Genomic DNA, 20,507 nt, shown 5'->3' with positions numbered 1-20,507 from the left:
GACTTCCTTCAGAAAACTAATGTGAGTGCAAACAGATCTTTCTCTTCCCTCAGCACCCCAGAGAAAAACAAGTGATCAACAGTAGTAACAGAAGTATAACTGTGTTGTCAGTAAACAAACTGCACCTTATCACCTTATGCACCTTTAAATCATCTCTACGTATTGGCTTAATAAAAATTACCAAAAAAATCATACATACCCCTGTGGCAAGCACTTCTCCATTACATTCATATGCCAAGGCTGTAACTGCAGTAGAATGAGGTTTGAAAGCTTGTTTTAGATTTATCTCTGCGTTCTCTATATTGGTCTGTTCTGCAAGAGTGGGTAGTTCTTTGGGATTGTAGACTTCAATTATGCGGGTAACACCATCTTCAAACCCCACAGCAATTACTTCTCCTTTAGGACTTACCTTTGAGTGAAAGAATGAAGAAAAAAAAATCACAGTATACATCTGAGAACTTAGAATAAGAGTTTGTAACTATAAGAATCTATAACTCATCTTACATGGAAGTGTTCCTAAAGCACAAAGAACATTTCATACATAGGAAGTGTTGTTTATTGTTTCTAATATGCTACCATAAAGTGACTGGGAGGACTGAGGGTTGTTTTTTCATTTGGATTGTTTGTGGTTTTTTACTGATAACATGTTAATGAGGATGTGGTTGTAACATCTGAGGAAGGTAATCCATACTGATATACAAATATATCAGTAGTGTCTTCCTAAGGAGAAGAGTTGGAACTCAAAAAAGGAATTGTTATATTATCCTGAATATCATATTGGGCATCAAATGTGGGTATGATTTTTGAAGAGGTGAGGGCAAAGACTTGAGTCTAGCTGACTCCATGTAAAGTACAGTTGTCAATAGGGACAACTACTTGAGATGGAAAGAGAAGGCTCTGGAGTCTTTACAAGAGGCCCTGTAGGTAAGCTGATTGCTAACAATGTAGACAGGCTTGAATTGTGAGAAAGAATTAACAGAAACAGGGCTGTGTTTTGGCTGGATCTAGCTAGATTTGCAGATTTAGCTAACATTAGCCATACATGGTAGTGTCTTGAAGTGACTTACAAGCTGAGCCATCTCCAGACATAGCACAGATCAATACTAATCGACACCAGAAATTAGACCAGAAGGAGAACTGCTATGTGAAGAGATGAGAGAGAATGAATAAGCTCTGTGGGCAACTGGCAAAGTATGATCTTGGGCATGAAAAAGCTTATCATTCCAAAGGGAGCTGGGGGTAACTGTCATTATCTGGGGAGATCAGCTTGTGATGTCTTAACTTAAAAAGCCCCTCTTGTAATAAGCAGGTGTATGATAGCATTGCTCAGTAAACGACCAAGAGGAGTCACTCATGAACCTCAAATTTATGGCTCTGTGTTTGACTCCATTAGTTCTGTATCTTTCCTCTACTTGGGAGCCTCCCAAAGATCACCTCCCTCAACCAACTGGTAAAGCCCTTCCTAATGTAGCCCAGGATGCTGTTGGACTTCTTTGGGTGTATCACTGGCTCATGGTCAGCTTGGTGTCCCCCAAGATCCTTCTCTGCAGAACTACTTTCCAGCTCGTGGCTCCCTAGGCAGTATTGGTGCCTAGGTTTATTACTACCCAGATGCACATTTTCTCTTGTTGAATTTCCTTAGATTCTCCTCAGCCCAATTCTCCAGCCTGTCCAGATACCCCTGAATGGCAGCACAACCTTCTAAAGTACTCCTCTCACTTTTGTATTCTGTGAACACTCTGTCCCAGTGGCAAGGCCATTAATTAAGAGTACTGGCACCTGTACTGATTCCTAGGGTACACAGCTAGAGACTTGTCTCTAACTGGACTTTGTGCTGCTGATCACTACCAGCCATTTGGGCAGTTGTAAATCCATGTCACTGTTCGCTCATCTAACCTTCATGTTGTTTCCTTGCTTATGAGGTTATTATAGTAGACAGATGCTTCAACATACGTTGCATGAAATTTCCTTCAATTAATAGCACAGATTTTCAAACACATTTGAGCATCTTAAGCTACATGGAAGTATCTATTGGAATTTTAAATGCAGCTAGATATATCAAGTACCCCTGATTTTTCAGACTGTGTTTAGTACCATCTGTTGTAAAACTGAACTGAATAATTCTGTAATGCTGTATAATTTATTGTGGCAATTAGCTTACCTCTTGAATCTATAGGTCATCACCTAACAGCATCCCTTAAAGTCTGCATGGCCAGAATTACAGTTACAAAAGCACCGTCCCAGTGTTATCCTCATCTTGGAAATTCAAGTAAGCACTTCCCTCCAGAAATTTGCCTATAATTAACCCACCATATTTTCAATGTTTCCTCCAGACCACAATGAGACACCATTTTAATTAAAATTAGCAAATATGTCTAAAAGTGATAGATTCCACATTCCACAAATGATCAATTCAAAATGGCAACATTTTTTGAATTATTTATATCCAAATGTTTGTGGATTGTCTGTCATTTCAAAATCTGTTAACTATCTCATCCTAACTGACAATTACTCTGTGTGGGTTAAACAGAAGCTGTTAGTCTACAAACTAAGACTACTTCATGAAACTGCACACTGAGATCTGATTTTTAAAACTCTGGAAGACACAAAGTAGGATACCTGATAATCCACAATAAAGTCAAACTGTACACATACTATATACATACACACTACTCTACAAACTTAGATATAGATGTAGATACAGATATAGGTATAGATAGATAGATAGATAGATAGATAGATAGATAGATAGATAGATAGATATAGATATAGATATAGTGCTACAGTAAATTCCTGCATGGCCTAACACTGACTTCTTTAAGGTGCTGTATTGTGAGCAACTTCCTTGATGCTTGCAGTCATACACCTCTGCTAGTGTTAATGCACTAGCAAAAACTCACAACATGAGGTGCCCAGGTCAGTGCTGTTCCTCCTTGTTTAAACTTAATTTCACTCAGTTGACTGTTGCTGATAAAATCATAGATGCGCACTGACCCTGTGTGGAAAGGAAACAGCAATAATTTATGTCTTGCAACATCACATTTTAAGATTAATGGAGAAATATCTATTTATTTAAAGCTGGATAGAAAGTTATTAATTTTTCTCTGAGTATCAAACACCCATCTGAAAAGACATGACTGATGGTTCCAGAGTACCACAGCTAGCCTGCTGCTTGAGAACAAAACATAAGCTTTCTTCACTTTTTAACTTGCAGGCTCCCAAGAGTTGTCAGGGCTGAGGGTTGTAATAAGAAGTCATATGCTGACCACCACGTGTAATTTTCAAGTAAGCACAGAACTGTGGCATGCTGTAAGGAAAATCTGAACTGAAAACACAGGAAAATATTATAAGCTATTACTTGGAATGGCCTAGGGAGGAAAATATTTAAATGAATGACAATGGGAGATTGTCCAAAGAAAAGCAAATTTCACCAGAGGTGAAAATTAACAGATTTGTAGACACACATATTTGTCTGCATAAAATTCCACTCCAGCTGGCCTATACTCTGTCATTTGCTTAAATGGTAGGAGTTTGTCTTGGGGCTAGCAGAGCATGTACATGGTATAACACAGACAGATAAGGCAGACAAGAATTGAGTAGCATTTTCTGAGAAGTGTGAATGACATTGTTAATGTTCTGGCCAGTGGTTCTTCTTTCAAAGCATGATAAACCTAACTGGGAGAGGTCTAAATTGCAATATTTATTAACTATTGAATAAATAAGTTTGTAATTACATGTTAGCTGTTGTTGAGAGCATGATAGCTATTGCATTTTATAAGAAAGCCACAAAGATTAATATTCACAATTATGTACACAATGCTGCAGATGTATGTAATTCCTTAAAAAACAAAAATCCCACTTATCAGTCCAGAGCCTTAAATACAAGAGCTGTTATTCAACCCAAATTTCTCATCTTTTCAGTCACTCCTTCAGAAGGAACAGAATTTACAAAGTTTCCAATTACACTTATCTTGTTAAAATCCCAGGCTTTTAAGATGAAGCAGCCTTAATGCATAATTTCAAAACAATGAATGATTTCTCTTAACTATTAAAGAACTCATAGCAGGAATAAAAACTGTTTATAAAGTGACTTGTGACTTTTCAACAGCAAATACACAACTTCAGTTCAAAACAGAATAGTTCCAAATCAAGCATCACTGCTCTTCAAAAACAATAACCACAGTAGTATGAAAGGAAAGGAATCATGTACTTACCATCAAGAGCAGTGGTGGCCAGAAGATATGTAATGGGAGACACACTCATGGCTTCAATTCCTCCAGAGTGAAAGGTGTACAGGCACTCTGGATCACGGGCCTGCAGTGCAAAACAGAAGAACAGAAATTTTGGTACACTCTGGAACTGCACTTACAAGCTATTGCCAGCCACACCCACAGTGAACATGAAAAATCTAGACAGGTGCTGTTTGCATGAACAAAAATTGGCATACATGAAGTATGTATAAGCAATTCCCTCTTCTGTTTTATTCAAATGTTCCTAGAGAAGATTGCGAGCAAAACTAACGTAGGAACATGAAGTTAATTTAAAATTCCATCATTTTCTATGTGAAAATAAAGGGGAATGCCTTTCATTAAGTTGTTTCAGGCTTGGAATTAGTATTTTTAACAAAGAGCTGTTGATCTGAAGCCAAAAAATGCTCTCAAGCCTAGGGCTTATGCTGCATGGGAAATCATTCTTCATAAAGCTTCATAAAACACAAACTTCATTGCAGATGTATCTTGTATAGTTAAATGAAATTATTTCAAAGGAATTAAAGAAATCAGAAAAAAAAGACAAACAAAATAAACTTGCCATATCTGAAAAAGTCAAATCCAGCTTCCAGATTGCTCCATTGCTATCCTGAAGAAGAAACAAAACATGCAACTTGAATATTTTCAAACTCAGTTTGGAGGTAACGGTACTCACTCCTTAAAAATTACTTCATGATTATCATTGTGAAACTGAAATGGCTGAATGTGCTAATGTTGGTCCTATCAATCCTATTCATCAGTCCAGGATATCAGAACTTGGACAATACTTTTCTACATTCTCCTATTATCATGCAGTTCTGACTCTGAGAGCCAAGGTGCCACTAGACACTAAAAATATTGAATAGAATAGAGCAGAGCAGCTCTGTTCAGTTGGCAAGTTCCTACAATGATAACCTAGACCAACTTTCTGACCACTTCAGGGCTGACCAAAAAGCTAAAGCATGTTGTTAAAAGCATTGTCCAAGTATCTCTTAAAACTGACAGGCTTGGGACATTGACCATCTCTCTAGGAAGCATGTTCCAGTGTTTGGAAGAAGAAGATTATATATATCCAGAAGAAGATTGAATTCTGCCAAAAAAAGAAACTGATTTAAAATGGCCTCCTGCTGTTGATTAACATCCCTCCCTCACCTGTTTTACCACAGAGATGCATGTACTTCAGTGTATCATACCTGAGCATACCAAACAGGCTGTCCAGAGTCCTGAACTTTTGACATGAAACTGAGGCTGACGTTCCTGCCGACACAAAGTTCATTCATAGGTTCCACCTCCAGTAACCCTGTGTCATCCACAGAATCAGCAGTATCTATCATATCAGAGTTCCACACCTTCATAGGATTGGAAACATTAAAAAATATTATGGGGTTTTATAAGGCCAGGTTATGTTTTCATACACAATTAACATGCAAATTCAAAATTACAAGAAACCAGGGGAGTGTATATTCTACAGGCTGAGTACAAAACCTGTCTCATCTGCCTCACTGTTTTGAATGTAACCTAGAACAATGGCAATCAGCAACTACTATCTGATGTGTTTGGGTGCAATGCAAAGTACATGTAAAAGTACTCTGTCAAGTTATCAAACAACAGTAGCTTAAATTCAGCCATGGCACTGGCAGAGCTACTCCTGGCAGCCACAGAACTACAGAGAGTAAATGGTATCTGCCTGTTCTCAGCATTGCTCATAGTCAGGCAGCACAGAAGAAAGAATAGGAAACCTAATAAATCCATTTTCTTCTCTGTGGGATAAGGACAAGATACCAGTTAACCCTTACAACCAAACAAATTTTCCTAATGGGATAATACCAACTTATAAAACACAACAACAAAAAAAACCAAAACAACCAAACAAAAACTCAAACCAAAACCACAGGGTGGTTTGAAACCCTCCACTATGTGTTAATTATCTGGGTCTTTCACACACCAGCAGAAGACACATCTTGTCTTGCCTTAAAAAGCAGGAAAACAACATTACAAAATCATTTATAATTGACAGGTGAGATCAGAAACTAGTGGTATAGACAGGAAAACCATTTTGATTTTGATCTATAGAAGTATATGTTAACTTCAGGATGTCCAATGTATTTTCTTTCAATTGTTCCTCTATTTCAGCACATATATCTTTAAGTCACTAGTTAATTTCTGTCATTTTAACATTCAGCGTTCAAATAATCAGAAAAGTAATTTCAAATATTGCCATAGTTTCTTCTTTGAAATAAACCAAATGTATTAATAGGCCTGAAAATTATAAAGATTAAGCAAAACTACACAAGGAACAAATTTAGAATCAGAGAATCCTTAGGGTTAGAAGGGATCTTGAGTGACCATCTAGTCCAACCCCCCCTGCCAGAGCAGGGTCACCCAGAGCACATCACACGGGAACGTGTCCAGGCGGGTTTTGAATGTCTCCAGAGAAGGAGACTCCACAGCCTCTCTGGGCAGCCCATCCCAGGGCTCTGTCACTCTCACAGTAAAGAAGTTCTTCCTGATATTCACATGGAACCTCCTATGCTCCAGTTTGCATCCATTGCCCCTTGTCCTATCACTAGACATCACTGAAAAAAGCCTGACTCTGTCCTCCTGACACTCGCCCTTAACATATTTGTAAACATTGATGAGGTCACCCCTTAGTCTCCTCTTCTCCAAGCTAAAGAGACTGAGTTCCCTCAGCCTTTCCTCATCAGGGAGATTTTCCACTCCCTTAATCATCTTTGTCACTCTGCACTGGACTCTTTCAAGCAGTTCCCTGTCCTTCTTGAACTGAGGGGCCCAGAACTGGACACAATATTCCAGATGCAGCCTCACCAAGGCAGAATAGAGGGGGAGGAGAACCTCCCTTGACCTACTAACCACACCCTTTCTAACACACCCCTGGATGCCATTGGCCTTCTTGGCCACAAGGGCATATTGCTGGCTCATGGTCATCCTCCTGCCCACCAGGACCCCCAGGTCCCTTTCTCCTCCACTGCTCTCCAGCAGGTCAGCCCCCAGCCTGTACTGCTATATGGGGTTGTTCTTCCCCAGATGAAAGACTCTATACTTGTTGAATTTCATCAAGTTTCTCCCCACCCAACACTCCAACCTGTCTAGGTCTCACTGAATGGCAGCACAGCCTTCTGGTGAGTCAGTCACTCCTCCCAGTTTAGTGTCATCAGCAAACTTGCTGAGGGCACACTCTGTTCCCTCATCCTTCATTTGTTAGAATACAGGCAAGAACAAATCTTCTAGAGAATAACTGAAAATTATTTTATTTGAGTAAAAGGGAATTTATTTTCTGCTATTTAACAGAGAACAGTACATGAATACTATCTGATTCAAGTATATACACTATGGAGATGTGCTCTTACTCTGCTTGTTCTAAAAATTCATTTTCAGAAATCAACTGCACTGTAAATTGCCTCCATAAATTGCAGAAGAAAAACTCACCCGAATGAAGCCATCTCTTCCAACAGTGATAAGTTCTCCTCCCTCCAGAACTAACTGGCTGATAGGGCCACTGTGACAGAGCTTGTGTCCAGCTCGACAGATCTCTATCTTAATGAAGCCTCCTTCCCAAAGCAGCAAGTTGCCCCACTCAGTCCCCGAGATAACCTTCAACACAAAGAGTAGCATATGAACACCTGCACTTAACCATGCAGAAATACTGGCCAAGAATCTGATTGACATGTGTGGCATCCTTCCATGAAAGCATTACATTGACAGCAAGAGAAGGTATAAAAGGTGACAAGATTCCACTTCTTAGCAATGTGACACAATTTACAGGCACTGAAAAGTGCTAAAGATTAGGGTTCACAGAATCATAGAATGCCAGGTTGGAAGGGATCTCAAGGATCATCTGGTCCAACCTTTCTAGGTACTACTGTAGTTTATATGAGGCGGCTCAGTACCCTGTCAAGCTAAGACTTAAAACTGTGGGGGAATCTACTACTTCCCCTGGGAGACTATTCCAATGTTTAACTGTTCTCATGGTGAAAAATTTACCTCTTGTGTCCAATTGGAATCTCCCCAGGAGCAATTTGTCCCCATTACCCCTTGTCTTTTCCATGTGACTCTTTGTAAATAGGGAGTCTCCATCTTCTTGGTAGCAGGGTTAACAATATGTGTATTTTTTTACACTAAACTTTTCACTACCCATTACAGGAGCCTTAGCTATAAGTCAAGAGATATTTTTTCTGGGAATTACAATACTAACCATGCTTTTCAATTTTCACAGAGCAAGACTGGTTTCTAATTGATTCATGTCAATATTAGCTTATCAAAGCAGTGCACTGAGGGTCTCATTCAAATAACTTTGAAGCAAATAGGACTTCTCCAACTTACTAAGTAGACTTTATATAAAAATCTGAGAGGGAATTTAAAAGCAATTAAACTTTTTCTTACTTACCTTTCCATCAGGCAGCTCCACATAACCTATAATATCTGTCACTGATGTTTTTCCAAACCTGCCCAAAGCTCCTTGTAATTTGGAGCCAGTGAATGTGAGAGCCATCTTCCAGAACCTGAGTACAGAAAAAACATTGCTCTCTGATACAAGATTTCCTAAACACACAGTTCAGTCCATCTCAGTTGTAACAATCTTACCAGTGATGCCTCTGAGGTAAGGCCTGCTCATTTATTATTCCTTTTTCACAGGAAAATCTTGTTTGTTTGTCTTTTTAAGATGAGATAAAACTTCATAACTACACAAACATTTCCCTAAACTACACCTATGAGAAAGCTATGAAAAGAATTTGGAATTAGCAGAATGAAGATTAAACTACTATTTAAGAATAGTAAGTGTAAAATTCATAGCTCCTTCTTTCCAGCTACAACCAATACATGTAGATAGGGATACATATTTTACTCTTACTGTCTTCAGCGTATGAAGCTAAACTTTGTAAATCCAAGGGACAAAGGTCTGAACTCAATTTCATCCAAGTACCTCCTTGGACTTGAGCTTTACTATAAAATCTCACTGAGTCAAAGGTTTTATCCTTGGTCTTCATAGCTGTTCCTAGATGATCATTATGTTTCAGTATTATAAAACATAACTTTAAATTACTACAGTACAGAAAAATTACTATCTACTGCAATTAGGGATGGTTCACTGTGTATGTAGGAGACATTAGGACAGATGTTGGAAATTAGAATTCAGGAACATATTCGGGTAAAAGGTCATATTTCTCATGTTATAAAAGCTATGTCAGAGTTTATTAATAGTATTAAAATTAACTGCTTAATTATTTCTAGTATTTATAGTATCCATTAATAGCTATAGTATTTATTCATAGTTTAAAAAAATAGAGTTCATAGTTAATAAAGTTCATAAGATATTTTGTTTTGTCAGATTTCCATAAATAATGTATTCAAAGCCACATACCTTTAGGGTCTAAATAAGCCATTTGCTAGTTCAGACCCACCTTGCAACCAAACTACAGAGCAAATCTCAGATTTTTACCTGATTCCTGTGTTAAAATGCAAAGAAACTTAAGATGTTTTATAATTTTATAGGTATCATTGTTATTACAATAGCATCTAAGTAATATCTTGTCTCTGCCGTATTAACTTTGAGCACATGGATAAATACAGAACACAAAGATAATCTCTGTCCCAAAGAGCTTAAAGTTGTGGTTTATTTTTTATTACAAAAGGATCCATGAACTTATCAGAGAAGGGAATGTATGGAAGCATATCTTTTGTAAGGCTTCCTTGTGGGCTTTTCGTGTTATCAAAGGGTTTCTGATACTTGGAAACCAGTTCTAATGACTGCCAAAACAGCAGATGATTTCAAGGAATCCAAGGCAAAAAGCCCAGGAGGCATATATGCTATGTTACCAGCTACAAGATGTATATATACAATACTTTTTAATTAACTCTCTCTGGTGCTTGTTGAAATTACAAGAATGGAGCTGGTGGTACTGACCTTCAACATCAAGCATCATCCTTTTTGCACAGCAAAGGTGTTAAAAGACTTGACTGACTGGCTGAAGGACTTGAAGTTTCTCATTTTTGTAATTGTAATGGCCAAGTAAAATAGCACTCCTCATTGGTCCATGTTTGCCAATGACACACTCCTGTTAGTCATCTTCTACATATTACTACTTCAGAGGTGATATTTATTAATCCTAATCAATAAACCTACTTGATGTGCCCTGATCCAGATGTAGTTAGTTGTTCTTCATTGTCAGCAGAAAATGTGACCTTGTAAACATCCTGGGAAAAAGCTTTTGACCTCAATGCAATATGTTCTTGTTTCCAGTCCCAGATAGTCAGCATGTAGTCAGGGCTGCTCCCAACACTGGCCAGCAAAGTGCCAGCATTGTTGAAATCACCAAAAACATAAGCTTTCTCTGTTCCACCTGAAGAAACATACAAGCCCAAATACACACACATGGAAAAAAGCAAGAAACAATAGGAAAATCTGCTTGGAAGGAGCTCAATTTTCACTACAACTATTTTTTTTTACTAGGTAATAGCTCTCAATTGGCCATTTTGACTAAATAAAAGTATCCTCCCATACAATAATGAGAAGACTTGAAACCAGTGGCTTCTATTTTGCTGTGAAGAACCAAAAGGATTTATTTCCTTCTAAACTTCTAAAGTGACCCACTACTCCATCTGCTGGGATCTATAAACATTAGTCTATTTGTGCAAAATGAAAACAGAATTTTTTACACTACCTTGCAGTATTCTGTAGGGCCTCAGTGAAGGGTAATCATAGACGATGAGGTTTGGCTTCTCTCCTTTCTCTCCTACTGCAAAGTACTGCTTAGTAGGATGTGCCTTGGAAAAGCAAAAATGCTCTTGAATGCTGTAATGACACCCTCATCTCTTATTCTGCTCATTATCAAGTCATTGTATTTATTCACTCATTAGTCAAAAGATATTGCCATAAATAGTAGGTTGCGTTTTTTGGTGTGTTTGTTCTAAAAAACAGCCAATCTGTTGCTCAATATCAGAACAAAACTACTATGCACACAAAATGGTATATTGCACATATAATGCAGAACCATGACAAACTGAAAAATTTTGCTGTATTACCCATTCTTTTACTATTCCTATCTCACTTGACCCACTAGCTGATCTTGCTATGAGCAGCATTTGTGTCAGCAGCCATCTAATTCAGTAGACAGCTGCAGAAAAGTCATCCTGAATTACATTGTTCTGAAGACATGAAGATGTACCATGATTCCCCAGAAAAGGCTTCTTATAATGGAGCAGAACAGTCTAAGGCTGGTATTCTGAAACCCTCAATCATGTGGAACACAACTGAAGAGATGGCAGAGCCCTTCACAGGGTAAGTTGCTTCAAATCCAGAGGAAGCATTTGAGAGTCCAAGCTCTTGGTACAACCTTTCTAGAAAAACCCAGATACTTCTTCTCTCATTGGTCTTGAAACTTGGTTTTCTAAATGTTAACTGTAGGCAAAAAAAAAGTATAATAATACCAGCTGTGACTAGGAGAGATGAAAGTTAAAAAAAAAAAAAAAAGAAAAAAAAAAAGTTGATATGAGCTGAAATAAGAATATAATAGTTTCTAAACATCCCACCTGGCACCTGTCAGTCTTTCTGGTCCCTGAGACTTGGACTTAGGTATGCAGATTTTTGTCCTCTGCCAATTATGTTCACAGACTGATCAGCTCACACATCCCCCTAATCAATACCATACTTTCTTATGTCTATGCATGTACAGCTGTAGAAATCTCCCATCAGGCAACCAAGTGAACATTTTTCTTCTAAAAAGTGACTAACATCCTAAAAAATGAAACAAAAGCCATACCGTGATAAAACCAATTCCACCACCACTGCTGCTCCGGATATAACTTTGAGATTGAGTTTTCAGGTCTAGAAGCACCACTTGATTGCCTGCTACATACAGCAGTGTTTGGCTATCCATCACCTGCAGGTTTGCATTTCTGGTACAGTCATATCCAAAAGAATGTCTGAGAACAGTTCAATAAGGAATAGATTTGACACTGGCTTTCTAGAGAAGTTTACTAAAGTGGAGAGAAACGCTTAAACCAAAACTGAAATGGGAATTCTGAATCTGGTGGCTAAAAGCCTAACGATAGAAGATACTTTTGTTCAGTATACAGTGAAGGTAATCAAGTAACTGATAGGAAGGCAGAAGTGAATACCTTCTAAAGTTCATATTCCATCCTCTCATCTCTACTTGCAGGGCACACATCTTTCCCCGCTGGATCCTTTGGGGCCCCAAGGAATTCATATTCTCTTAGTGTTCTCTTTACAAACAAAATGTAAGAGATGTGCAACAGATTAGTAGGAACTATTTTACAGAAATGAGATCAAACCAAGAAAGTGCTCAAGTTCACTTCTTAAATGTTTACAGGCAGATGTAGAGAAGGGAAAAATCCAGTCTTCAATAGCAACTGTGTCTGTGGAGAAAACCAAAAGCGTTTTTTAAAGCCATATCATATCCTACTCAAACTTACCTAGCAAAGGACTTATTCTAGCTCTTAATTGATGGGCATCACTTCCTTCATTCTACTAGTTTAGATCTTCTGAGCATCAGGCTACATATCTACCTGGCTTCTTCCCCACTTCTCCCTTAGTAGTTTTGCAAAGAAGTATGAGGTACACAGCTGCTCTTCTTCTGCCCTCCCCTTAGCTTCTTGGGGAACACCTGTGTAGCTACAGAGAAAGGGAGAGCTTTGCAGGGGATAGTCTTCTGCCCAGTGACATTAACTTGGCCATGATCTAGTCATAAAGAGTACTTAAAACAGTAAGAATTATGCCCAATAAGAAATTTTTATGAGCTCAAGACAACATTTAAGATTAAATTCACACAGAAACATAACTGGTCAGGCTTCTTATCTGTGTCTCAACCAAAGGTATCCCTCTAATGCCACATAGGCTACTCCAAATTAAACAAGTACAATTTTAAGAACATATATTAAATACCCCTAGGTTTAAATTTGCCCAACCTCAACAGAAAGGATACTTAAGAGTAAGAAGGTTAATTGGTATTCCAGAGTCTTCAGTGACAAACGGCCGTGAATGTATATCTTCATAGTTATAGAAGAACGTTTCTGAGATTTTCTTTTCTAGTTCCTCAGGCTGTTTTTGTGCTTCCAAGGGTACTTCACTATTTTGCTCTTCCAAATTGCCTTCTGCATCTCAGAAGTGGGAACATAAAGGAAATTTATATTTACCATACATTTTAGGCTCCTTGCTGACATTTGCACCTAATTGTAATAGGGAAGGATTCACACATTCTTTGCCCCCTTCAACAAAGTAAGAGGCACTACTTAGCTCCAAACAGGGGTACCATGTCTTTGTAACAACTTGTCCTGGAACAGCCTCTAACAAGCTTTCCCTCATGCTCTTAAAAACTTTGCTGTGAATATTCAAAACTGAAGAATTTAAAGCAGAAAAAATCTCGAGTGTGTTCTAAAAACCATTGATTTTAAAACTCATGGCCTACTGAAAGTTCAGATTTGCTTGGTGTTTAGGTCTCAGTTTTAGAAACCAAAGTTTAAAGTGTTTCTTTTCAGTAGCTATTGAATGCTTATCATTACATAAAACACACACAACAGACCACCAGAAGACACTATTGTCCTCAAAAAGGCACACTGCTGAAGGGTGACCCAGTGTAGTTTTTGCTGGACTGAAATGAAGAAAACTGTCAGTTTGACTTCCAACTAATCATAAGCACTTGTTAAAGTACTTTCCAGTTTGTTATCTCAGTTCAAAACCTCATTACCTATTTTGTAAGCTTTACACATTGTCTTTATTTTTTTTCCTCTCCTAGGTGCTCAGTGAAAACAACCAACAAAGGGGTCAGAGACCAGCCATAGGAAAGAGCAGAAGGTAAGCCAACTGAAGGGGAACAGAGAAACTCAATCACTGTAACTTGATGGCGCCCGTCTGAGATGCTTTTCATAACAGTAACAGCAAAAAAAGAATGATAACTAGAAAGCAGTGGGTTTTTTAAGTTCATGTCAACATCTCCTCAGTGGAAAGCAGTACGCACCAACGTTCTCAGTGTCTGACTTCACTTGCTTCACATCTTCCTTCTGCTCCTCTGATTCCTTTGGAAGACTAGTTTCACTTTCTTCTGCAAAGGACAACTGTGATTACTCTCTAAGGTATGACTTCCTTTAACTAACTTGCTTATACATGCCATGTTAAATAAATATATAGTTCTGTAGCAGTGGAAAAAAAAACCCTGTCCAACAACAGACATTCTGCTGTTTAGCATTAAGTTTGAGGAGAAGCTTGCTTTCAAAAAAAAAAACCAAACATACTATAAAATGTCACAAAAAAAAAGAAACATACTATAAAAGGAAAAAGGTAACATGGGAAGATCAAACAAATGGAATGCACAAAACATAAGCATCAAAAATCCTTCCAAAGTTCCACAGGACACTCACTAGCGAATTTTGTTATCCATTTTACCAAATCTAGTGTATGAGAGGATACACAGACCATCTTAGACAGACATCAGACATGCGTTTCAAGATTAAAATTGTGTTAAAAAGAGAAATACAGGTCTCTGACTGAAAGACACCAGCAGTTATTGAACTGACCGCACTACTAGCTAAAGAGACAGGTCTAAGCAGCAAAAATTTTTAGGGAGGAGACTTTGTGGGCTGAGGGACAGTGGGAACTGCAGACACAGTGGGGTCAGCCTGGAGTTTCACTAGAAGGGACCATATTTGACCAGAAGCAAAATTAAATTCAGCACCATCAAAAGCAGCAACTGAAGGTGAATACTTACTAGTAAGGAAGGGGTGAGTGGTAGGAGAAACCAAAAGCTGTTGTAGGTTGGTATTGAAATCACTATATAACAGCATGAAATACTCACAGACACCATTGTGATCTGCCTTTGCATCTCGTGCTGGCTTCTCATCGGCTCCCTTGTGTTCCCTTGGAAAAGATGGATCAGGAGGTAGACGATGAGAAGCCAGCAGAATATTCTCATCACCTGATGGTGGTGAAGAGTGACTTAGTATTTTTGCCTTCACCTCACATTTAGACCATTTTCCTTTCGTCTCAAACACTTTGAGATTCCCAAAGATATCTGTGTTCTGCCTGTAGACTACAAATGTAGATAAGTCACAGATATGTCCTAACTTGTAGGATGAATGCATTGGTTCAGGTTTTAGGACTCTGGGCTCTGTGTACATTGCTAGAGAAAGATCAAATATTGTGTAACAGGGTTACAGCTGAAAACAGATTTACATGTTTTGGGCTGTTCTGTAATATACTGAGGGGAAATTTTTTTCTAAGACAGCAAGGCTATTCCTCCACTTTTCAGGTGGACTTCACAAAAATATCAGAAGATAGACATTTCAAGACCATCTAATATCTTGAATGGAGGAGGAGAGATGAATCTTTAAGAAAGAACTTTCTTCAAAACCTTCTATATTAATGTGAATTCAAGTGAATTAATAAAATCAACACCATTAAAAACTCCTTTAAACATCTTAACAAACATGCTTCAGTAATTTTTCAGCTTTCAGACTATTATTTTCAGAGAGCTATGTTTTCACTAGTTAGCATTGCCTTCTAGAGTGGGAAAACCCCTTTTTTTTCAAAACAAAAAACCAAAAACATTGATAATTTATGTAAATGTTTCTGAAATAAGCAAAAAAGAACAAATATTGCTCTTATTCTTAATTTGTTTTGCCTTTTGATTTCAAACATGATCTCCATTTCTAAATTTCTTAAAATAAACACTGGAGCAATTTAATACTGTCCTGGTTTGAGCCAGGATGAAGCCAATTTTCCTTTTACTGATTTTTTTTCCCTCAGTAAGCTTTCTTTTAACTAGTAGCAGAGTGTTCCAACTAAGGGTGGTAAGGGTGGGATGTTTTCCTCACTGCTGGGTCTTCAAGGTCACACCTTTGCTCTGCCTGCTCAGACACTATGGGGAGATCTATGACCTCCCCGTAGGAGGCTGAGTTAGACAGACAGCAAAACTGGCCAGAGATATTCCATTCCATATATCTATGTTAGCTCAGAGGAAGGTCAGAGATCACAGAAGACAACCTCCTTCCTTCTTCTTCTTCCCTTCTCTTCCATCCATGGCCGGCATCTGGGGAGGACTCCGTCCATCCATCACCATGGACCCTCAGGCTCAAGCTCTCCTGACCCTCATCACTCTGTGCTCTCTCCAGCAGCTCCAGGATTTCTTGGGACTGTTCCCAGCTCAGGAGAGTGCTGTGGGAGTTGCTGGGGGTGAGGGGAGGCGAGAGGCTTTTGCACATATCCGAACATATTTATATATCATTGTATATATTTTCTTATATCATTACTGTTTAATTAAAGCTGTGTAGTTTAGTTTTCAACCCAGCCAAGTCTCTCTCTTTTTCTCTCTCCTTCCCTACCTGGGTGGGTGGGGGAGGGGATCGAGAACGTTGTTGTCAGACCCGAGTCAAACGGTGACAAATACAAATACTACAGCTTATAAAATATTATCAGAATTCAGAAAAGAAGTTGAATGTAAAGGAACCTAAAAATTCAAAATACAAAATATATACAGGCTGCAGACTAAACTCTTTTTATGCGTAAGCGTGACTTTGATACCAAGAATAAAGCCCCCAAAAATGCATTTCCTGTTTCTGGCTTTGGGTCAGAATCCATTTGGGAAAAGATCTTTTCAGACATTTCAGGAAAGACAAAGTGTCAAAACATTATGTTCAACTTAAGGATGGTGAGGGTAAAAAAACATTGTAGACATGTCATACATGTAATTATACAGTCAACCTGGCTTACTCAATCTTCATCCATAGATTCTGAGGCCCTACCAGAGTTTGACTTCTCTGTATAATTTCATTTAAGAATTAAAATAAGCCTTAACCCCTCAGGGGTGCTGAGAAAAACATGAAAATAGGCATTAGAAAGTTTTAAATTCAGTCAACAAATAAAAATAAAATAACTGCAATATATCTCAATATATTTAAATTCAATTCACAAGTTTTTTATGGGTTGATAGAACTGATATCACTAAAGTTGAAGAAATAGTTACAAAGTAATTGCATAAATATATAGTGGAATGTTCAGAGACCTCAATTCTAATTCCAGACGTAGTAAGGACGTTTACAATTTGTATCAGCCGTTTTACCTCTGGCTGTCTCAGTTATCTCTTGTGAAAAATGAGATAATAATACTTACCCATCTTAGCAAAGTGTTTTGATATCCATAGAGAAAAGTGCTATAAAATTTCAAATTATTGCAACTAATTAGCAATCATTTATCTTCTAAAAATTAAGACTATCATAGTTTTCATTATAAATTAATTCATATCTAGAAATGCTTTAGGCTGAAAGAGGGTATGAACATTTCTGCCAGCCTTGATGTCTGGGTTCTAGTTCAAGAAAGCTATTGCAATGTTCATTGTTCATATGATCATGATGGCATTCAAGCACTCTACCAAAACAAATTTTGAGTTTAAAAACTCAGAGACAGCTCAAGGAGGGGAATACAAGTACTTTGGTTGCAGATTCAGGGTTTCACAGGTTGACTGATGCAGAAAAATGTTGTGTAGGTTCACTGTGACAAAGGTATGCATCTCTCCGAATGCTGACTTCCTTTACCCGTGTATTTTTTTTCCAGACAGTTTTCCTAAATAAGCTTGAATGAAGGTTTTTGATACTGATAACTGAGATAGCTGCAAGTAGAACTGGTGTGAAGTGAGAAAAAAAAAACAACAACAGATAAGACAAGTTGTCAACCAGACAATTTTCCCAACCTTAATTATGCAGTATGTCTGACCAGGACAGTATTCTTTTTTTTCCCCTAGCACTAGTAATTCAAGATACTGACTTGAAACTCTATACAGATTTAGATCAGTTCCACCCTTTAGCTTTACAAGAATGAAATCAGTAGAGAATTCAGGTTTTCTTTGTTTCAGTGGTCAGCGCTATGGGCTGTGAATTTCAGCAAAGCTCCGTTTTCTTTCATATTGCCTTTCTCTTAGTCACGTTCTTAAAAGCCACAGCTCACCTCAGTATGGAGAAATGTCTTAATTTCAGTATATTCTTCCAGTTATTTCAAAACCAAGATGTGTCTTGGCAATTTTGCTGCCACACAAAATCCTCATATATAGGAGCTTCTCAAAAATTTTCAGTAAATTTGGACATTAACAGATTTCTCATCAAAGACAATTGTCTCAATTATTCAAAATACAGGATAATTAAATCAAATGGTTGTTTATTTTGCAACAAATAAACAAATTCATAGAGATGACACCACCTTATTTGTATTTTGTCATCCTATGTTTTTCCTCTTTCCGGAAAAAGGTGTTCCAATGTGTAAGCTTCAAATATGCAGTGCTTTCCCTCTGACTGACACTTCAACTGCATAAAATGCATCAGAGGAAATAATGATCAAACGTGGCCTACAGTGTTACTGTAGAAACTAAACATAACCAGTAGCTATTCTTTTATGTCTCTGCCCCACTAGTAACTGTGTGACTGTGCTTAAAAGACATCACATATCTCACCTCAGCTTTATACATCTACAGAAGAGTAATAACCAGCTTTGTCCACTTGTGTTGTTTTGGCTGGCATGGAGCTAATTTTCTTCAGAGTGGCTGGTACTGGGGTGTGTTTTGGCTTTTTGCTGAAAACAGTGTTGCTAATGCAGAGATATTTTAGTTACTGCTGAGCGGTGCTCACACAGCACCAAGGCCTTTTCTGCTCCTCACCCTGTCCCACCAGTGAGCAGGCTGGGGGTGCACCAGAAGCTGGAAGGGGACACAGCTGGGACAGCTGACCAAAGCTGGCTGAAGAGATATTCCACACCATATGATGTCATGCTCAGCATATAAAGCTGGGGAAGAAGAAGGAAGGGGGGTGTTTGGATTGATGGCGTTCGTCTTCCCAAGTAACCATGACACATGATGGAGCCCTGCTCTCCTGAAGATGGCTGAACACCTGCTTGCCTATGGGAAAGTAGTTAATTCCTTGCTTTGCTTGTGTGTGTGTCTTGTGCTTTACCTATTCAACTTTACCTTTATCTCAACCCATGAGTTGTCTCACTTTCACCCCTCCCATGCAAGGGAGTATCAATCAGGCATAGCTATCCAGTGATGTGTACCATTATCAGCCAGCATTACCACAACATTAGTAATAAAAGTCAGGTTTATTTAATCAACCCAAAATACCAAGGAAATAATTTTTGTACCAGAGAACACAGCTGTCTCTCTTACAATAGCTAGAAGACTTGACAGCAAGGAGAATAACAGAAGATATCAATTCTCACAGCAGTTAAGTATAAAAAATGTTTACTAGCTGGAGTCTGAGACAGCAATAACAAAGCTACAAAGCAGGATCTAGACACATCACCTTTATCATAGCCTCATTGTCTCTTTTTTCCTCCCATCAGAGCAAGAAAATAAGTGGACAGGAGAGCCCTGCTTAGAACCTCACTGTTGCAGTGTTGCACACATTTAAAATATTTGCCTATAAAATTAGGAGAAATAAAACCTAACACTAATTTTCAACCTTACAACTAAAGTAGCCCTCTGTATGATCCCGATGTCCCAGCTCTGTCTTACACGTAAAAAGGTTTCAAGTCTCTTGTTAAAGTTTGCCTTGTGAATAAAGGTTAGTTGCCAGGCTTTTATTAAACAGAAACATAGAGAACAGGTGACATCACCGCAGTTACTTATTAACTTACAGTTTAAAGGAAAATAAGAAAAATTAACTTAAGAACAGCGCCACAAATGCAGCAGGTAGTAAAATTAACTGCCTCACACACGGTAAAGCAAAACTAACTAGTCCCACGTTTCAGATGAAGTACGGGACAGCCCATCTCAACCGCAGAACACGAATTCCTGCTTCACTTTTCCTAAGCTAAGCACAGACATGAGAACAGCGCCTTTTCCTTCCCAAAAGCCTCTCTCTGCAGGAAGCCTGGTCCTAAACACAGACTGCAGCGCCCAAAGGGTGACGGCACCGGCCTTCACACAGGGTTGCAGGCCCAGCACCACTTCAGCCTAAGGCTCTTCCAAGGCCCCCCTTCCCGGAGGGCACCACGGCGAGGCAGGAGCGCCCCGTCACGCTCCGTTTTGCGGGAGGCACCCGAAGCTCCTCAGGAAGAGCAGGGGGCAGGGAGCTCCTGAGGGGCCAGAGGGAGGGCCCCACCGAGGGGATCCGAGGGGACGCGCTGAGGAAACACCGGGCACTTGGGCACCCGCGCGAGCAGCGGGGAGCAGCCCCGTGGGACGCGGGGACACGGGGGGAACCCAAGCCCTGGGGGGGCACCGCGGAGCGGGCCCCGACCCCCCCCTC

At 38.9% G+C, this 20,507-nt stretch overlaps 2 protein-coding genes across 2 annotated transcripts in view; one reads left to right on the top strand and one right to left on the bottom strand.

The window, feature by feature from the left end:
- The window catches only part of CFAP44 (cilia and flagella associated protein 44), a 48,129-nt gene extending 30,740 nt beyond the window's left edge, over positions 1-17,389 (bottom strand). Inside the window, 12 exon segments of the mRNA XM_009998266.1 lie at positions 200-409; positions 2,901-2,995; positions 4,215-4,314; positions 4,810-4,857; positions 5,441-5,596; positions 7,695-7,859; positions 8,653-8,767; positions 10,390-10,606; positions 10,928-11,030; positions 12,026-12,188; positions 13,208-13,376; positions 17,386-17,389. Of these exon segments, the coding sequence (XP_009996568.1) occupies positions 200-409; positions 2,901-2,995; positions 4,215-4,314; positions 4,810-4,857; positions 5,441-5,596; positions 7,695-7,859; positions 8,653-8,767; positions 10,390-10,606; positions 10,928-11,030; positions 12,026-12,188; positions 13,208-13,376; positions 17,386-17,389 (1,545 nt within the window).
- A 1,690-nt stretch (positions 17,390-19,079) lies between these two features.
- The window catches only part of ILDR1 (immunoglobulin-like domain containing receptor 1), a 16,674-nt gene continuing 15,246 nt past the window's right edge, over positions 19,080-20,507 (top strand). The window contains exon 1 of the mRNA XM_009998265.1: positions 19,080-19,098. Coding sequence (XP_009996567.1) covers positions 19,080-19,098 — 19 coding nt within the window. The remainder of the gene's footprint in view (positions 19,099-20,507) is intronic.

Source organism: Chaetura pelagica, unplaced genomic scaffold (assembly GCF_000747805.2).
Source record: "Chaetura pelagica isolate M959 unplaced genomic scaffold, ChaPel_1.0 scaffold65, whole genome shotgun sequence".
Lineage (NCBI taxonomy): Eukaryota > Metazoa > Chordata > Aves > Apodiformes > Apodidae > Chaetura > Chaetura pelagica.
The sequence above is the reverse complement of the archived record's forward strand: the minus strand, read 5'-3'. Positions and strand labels throughout refer to the sequence as shown.